Source organism: Danio aesculapii, chromosome 22 (genome assembly GCF_903798145.1).
Source record: "Danio aesculapii chromosome 22, fDanAes4.1, whole genome shotgun sequence".
Classification (NCBI taxonomy): domain Eukaryota; kingdom Metazoa; phylum Chordata; class Actinopteri; order Cypriniformes; family Danionidae; genus Danio; species Danio aesculapii.
Genome location: NC_079456.1, coordinates 17,613,789 through 17,619,648, shown reverse-complemented (window position 1 = coordinate 17,619,648; position 5,860 = coordinate 17,613,789). Strand labels below are relative to the sequence as shown.

The window sequence follows — 5,860 nt, the reverse complement described above, 5'->3', positions numbered from 1 at the left end:
AGAGTGGCATGGAAGAAGGACTTTCTAGCAGATAGTTGGCTAGTGGCTGAGGGATGTTTCATTCCTAAGGAAGGAAATTCCTCAGGAATCAAGCAATTTCGAACGATCTCACTTCTTAATGTTGAAGGCAAGATTTTTCTTGGGATTCTAGCAAAGAGATTGACATCTTTCATGATGGACAACGGATACATGGATACATCGGTCCAAAAGGGAGGAGTTCCAGGCGTTTCAGGCTGCCTTGAGCACACCAGCGTAGTCACCAAGATTATTGAAGACGCTAAAAAGAACAGGGGTGATCTGGCAGTTTTGTGGCTGGATTTAACAAACGCATATGGAACGATACCTCATAAGCTGGTGGACTTGACGCTGGAGACCTACCATGTCCCAGAACGATTCCGGAAGCTCTTGCAGTGCTATTATGGCAAATTCCACATTCGATTCACCTGTAGGGATTTTACCACAGAGTGGCAGAGACTAGAGGTGGGCATTGTCACTGGATGCACAATTTCAGTGATCTTGTTTTCAGCAGCAATTAATCTTCTTGTTAAGTCAGCAGAGAAATTGCGGCGTGGGGCAATCTTGGCAAATGGCAAACAGCAGGTACCTATAAGAGCATTTATGGACGACCTCACCATCATGGCAAAATCAGTACCTGAAGGGAGATGGATTCTAGAGGATCTAGTGGAACTCACTGATTGGGCAAGGATGGAGTTTAAACCTGAGAAGTCCAGGAGCCTGGTATTGAGGAGGGGATGCATTCAGGACCGGTTTCGGTTCAGAATAAAAGGTACCACCATCCCAACAGTCAGAGAGAAACCAGTTAAGAGTTTGGGGAAGTGGTATAGGGCAGACCTTAATGATAAGGAAAGCGTGAGGCAAATGAGTGTCCAAGTAGATACCTGGATGACATCTTTAGAGAAGAGTGGCCTACCTGGAAAATATAAGGCCTGGGGTTACCAGCATGGAGTACTTCCTAGACTGCTCTGGCCGCTGCTTGTTTATGAGGTGCCTGTCTCTACAGTGGAAGGACTGGAGAGGAAGATGAACACCTATCTACGACGGTGGTTGGGTGTGCCAAGAAGCTTCTGCTCCATTGGTTTATACAGCACAGGCAGCAAGCTACAGCTACCACTGACATCAGTCCTGGAAGAGTATAAAGTAACGAAAACTCGGCAGGCCATAATGTTGCGAGACAGTCAGGATGAAAAAGTCCGCCAGGCAGACCTTGTGGTTGGGGCAGGCCGCAAATGGTCAGCTAATAAAGCAGTAAGGGATGCCGAGGAACGACTGCAGCATGCAGATATTGTGGGGACAGTAGCGCAGGGAAGGCTTGGATTGGGCTGCTTCACTAGTGCGAGCTGGAACAAAGCGGACCCAAAGGAACGCCGCTGGCTAATACAAAGAGAGGTCCGCAAAGCAGAGGAGGAAACTCGGCAAGTTAAAGCTGTGGGCATGAAAAAGCAGGGCAGCTGGACAAGATGGGAGGGCGTAAGAGAAAGGGCCCTGACATGGCAAGATATTTGGAGCATGGAAGGACAACGCATAAAGTTCCTGCTGTGTTCAGTCTATGATGTTCTTCCGACTCCATCAAACCTTCATATCTGGGGGATGGTAGAGAGACCAAGCTGCTCACTATGTGGAAAGCAGGCAAATCTTGAGCATGTCCTATCAGCATGCCAGTCAAGTTTGGCAGACGGGAAATTCCGGTGGAGGCATGACAAAATCCTCTCTCAGTTGGCGGATGGATTGGAGCAGGCAAGGAAGAAGGTGAAACAGCATTCTGATGGGCAGTGCTTTATTCAGTTTATTAGGTCAGGAGAGAGCATTGCAGCAGGACGAAGGAGAGGAGGTGTTCTGGCCTCAGCAAAGGATTGGGAAATGCGAGCAGACCTTAAAAAGCAGCTTAAATACCCAGAGGAAATAGCACAGACTAGCCTCAGACCAGATATTGTCCTATGGTCTAGAGGCACCAAACAGGTGGTGTTTATAGAACTTACGATACCCTGGGAGGAAAGAATGGAGGAGGCCCATGAACGTAAGCTCAAGAAATATCAAAGTCTGATACTTGAGAGCCAAGAGAATGGATGGAGAGCCTGGAATTTACCAGTAGAGGTGGGTTGTAGGGGGTTTGCGGGGCAGTCACTCTGGAGAGCCCTCGGATGGCTGGGAATTGAAGGAATGGCCAGGAAACGCCTTGTAGGGAAGGTTACTAAAGAGGCAGAAGTAACATCTCGCTGGATTTGGCTACAAAGGGAGGTTCAGTGGGAAAGCCAACCAGTTGAACGACAAACCATAACATAGAGTTGGGTGGTGGTCAGCAGGAGTAGATCCAGGACGCTGGATCTGCTGTCGAGCCCTCCCGAGGTGTCATGGGCTTAAATCGGTGAAACACCAAGGAAGGGGGGTGCCCATCTGATGACCGGCTGTAACCACCAACCTTATATAGAGTACATCCTTAACCCCCTAACTGGTGCTAAAGGAAGAAAGGAGGGGGAATTATGCCACTGGCCCACAGTTGGTGCAGGGCAGAGTACCTGTAAAGGTGGGCCAGTTGCGATGGTCCCATCGTATTTTGCATATATATATATATATATATATATATGTATATATACATACATATGTATATATACATACATATATATATATACATACATATATGTACATAAATTCAGTCAACACCATCATGTTTCATCAAGGCTCATTCTTCCATCTCTCTCCAACTCTGCTTTTACAAGACTTTAACAACTTTTTTTGGGTTGTAATAAATATAAGGGCTGCTGGTGGCTCAATGGTTTTACAGCTAGAATGTCGCTGGTTTGAGTCCAGGCTGGACAAGTTGGCATTTCTGTGTGGAGTTTGCATGTTCTCCTCGTGTTCGGGTGGGTTTTCTCCAGGTGCTCCAGTTTCCCCCACAGTCCAAAGACATGCAGTGAATTGTATGAACTAAATTGGCTGTAGTGTGTGTGCATGTGTGTAAATGAGAGTGTATGGGTGTTTCCCAGTACTGGGTTGCAGCTGGAAGGGCATCTGCTGCATATAACATATCCGTTATGGCGACCTTTGATAAATCTGAGACTAAGCCAAAGGAAAATGATTGTATGAATGTATTAAATATGGCCAATAAACCCTCAGTAAAACAACAAACGTCTTAAACTTTTGCCCAGTACTGTATATTTATATAAATATCGGGAATTAACTGAAGGAACTTGCGTAACTCAACAAGGACTGCAGGGAACATCAGATCAGAGAGCTAAAATGCACTTTTGTTGTCAAAGCAGAAAGGTGATTTTGGAAATCTCCCAACATTTGAGTTTGCGAAAGGTGTTGTTTTCAGAACAGTGGCAGTATCACAAAGTGCAGAGGCTCTTTTAATACCGTCTCTTGGGGGGAAGACGGCGCTACACCAGGCCAGTGTGACTGCCAGACAGCTCTGCTTGTCTGTTAATCTGCGTTTGCTGTGAAAGGGGGGCAAGCGGACGCCGCTGCCAAACACGAGACGCACTGCAGATGGCAACACTTCCATATTCTGTTTCTTTTCTGGCCGACTCTCCTTCTCACCCGCCGTTATTCATATGCATGAATGTGTTGTGAATACGAGCATCTTCGCTTTCCCCCATTTACTGGTTTTCACTGTTTTTGCCCCCTGCTGATTCGTGCGTATCGGATGACAATTTGGTAAGGTTCAGATTCACTAGGTTTTTTTGAAATGTCACGAATGTCTCGGATGAGCACGATGGAGATGTTACAGCCAGAGTGAAGCACGCCCGTGGCACGCTAGCTCAAAGTGCTTGTGATGCCCGCATGCTTTTTCTGGGTTTGTGCCGCAGCTCTGCGATGGACATCTGCTGGGGCTTGGTGAACATATGTTTCCACAGCGCTCCATTTCCAAAATGAAAAACATAATGTCTGTCCAATTAAATATGCAAAAAACAAACACCTTTTTAACTAGCTCAAAAGACATTTTGTCGTTTTGAAGTTTAATTTTTTGATTTTCGTGACTCCTCAGGAACTTTTCTGAGTCATGGTGACAACTTTTAAGAGAGTTTGTAACTGGAAACTAAAAATTAACCAGAAATTTAACTGTGCTTGTGTTGTAGTCTTCATCTTGACATAAAAAAAGTTGATTATTTTAAATAAATCCAACATATAATTTTATAAAATTAAAATAATTCTTAGTTTCTCTTAGTTATGTTTTGGATAAAACGTTATTTTATTAAGTAAACTACCCAGCAGGCACACAACGTCATAAGATGTTAATATTGGTTTAGATTTAGGTCGCCAGCATCTAAGGACAATGTTATTTTGACATTCAATAATGAAGTGAAATAACGTTAATATTTTGTTTTGTATATTAGGTTGTATTGGAAAGTGACAAAAATCCAACGTCAAGCCAACATCTTAAACCAACATCATATTGACGTCAATTACTGACATTTATTCGTCAAGTATAGCAACCAAAATCTAATTTCTGATAGACATTATAAGGGTAACGTCCAGACAACGTCAAGCTGTATCATCATTAGACGTGGATATTATTTTTTTTTTTAGATTGCATTAAAAATTGACCAAAATGTAACGTCTGTCCAACGTTGGACATTAACATCAGACATTCAGGTTCTGACGTCAACCTGATTTTCATTTCCAAACAAAACGCAACGTCCCACGACTTTGGGTTACAATGTCAATCTGACGTCATGTTGATGTCCTGTGCCTGCTGGGTACTTATGTCATTTCATCCAAATTTTAAATAAGAAATATTGCCATTCATTGCAATTGTTACTTCAACTGATTGGTGTAAGTAAAATCCTCATGTTGCTGTTTTATCAAGCAGTTTTGGGAGGTTTACTAAATTATGGTATACAGACTTGGTATGGAAGTCTTTCAGTTCAATCAACTTGCACGTCTTGTCAAAATTGCTAGGAAAGTTCACTTCTGAAACATGTATTGCACACATTTTATGTTAAATTTAATGCAAATATGACAGGACTGACAAAAACATTGGGACAATTGTAAATTTATTTATATGATATATCTGTAGTATTTATTTGTACAGTTTATTTATAATTTCATAATTTTAATCAATTAATGTGAATGAATACAACTTAAACTTGCTATTTCTGAAGTTTTTTTTTCTAAATAACACTTTTTAAGCATAACAAAACTATTAAAGCTGTAAGATCAGTTGGGCTGAGGACAAGGACAATGACAGGGTTTGTACATTTGTAAAGTGTTTTTAATAAAGAAAACAAACCTGAGAACCAAATAAATGACATATTCCTTTACAGACCAACTCACAAAAACAACCCTCAGTCTATTTTAGACATTTTTGGGATGAAATACTTTTTATTCACTGCATTTATGTTTTTATTTCAGGGACAGATAATGTGCGTTTCTGGTAGAATGTTCCATACTGTATATCACTTCAGTCAACATATGAGTTGTTGGTTTTTAACAATGCACAAGTAATAGCAAATGATCCAAATCATGTTTTATTTCCAATGTATGAAGTACTGCCATCGGGGAAGAGATAAAGTTCCATTGTGTAACAATGTGACAAAAAGTCATTTATAGCTGTATCCATTAGCATTTTAAATGGTAAATTACCTTGAAGGTCTTTTAAATCTGATTGGTGTTGGTAAATGTTACATATTGTCTTTTTTGTATGTGTATTGAGTCAAAGACAAATGTGCTGTTTGAGTTAAAGACACATTTCCTGAAAAAGGATAATAAAGTACAACTCAACTCAATACAAAAATCATGTTTTGTTTTCAGACACATTAGCAATGTTTTAATTGAGGTAAGAAATCAATATTTGGTGAAACAAGCCTGACTCAAACCCAACAATTATTTGCCAATTGTG

General features: G+C 41.5%; 1 protein-coding gene across 1 annotated transcript in view; it reads left to right on the top strand.

Annotated features, from left to right (window-relative positions):
* LOC130215490 (uncharacterized) overlaps positions 1 to 2,570 on the top strand; it is a 3,607-nt gene extending 1,037 nt beyond the window's left edge. The window contains exon 1 of the mRNA XM_056447302.1: positions 1 to 2,570. This exon is cut by the window's left edge and continues 1,037 nt beyond it. Within this exon, the coding sequence (XP_056303277.1) occupies positions 1 to 2,301 (2,301 nt within the window). The 3' untranslated portion in view covers positions 2,302 to 2,570.
* Positions 2,571 to 5,860: the final 3,290 nt, after the last annotated feature.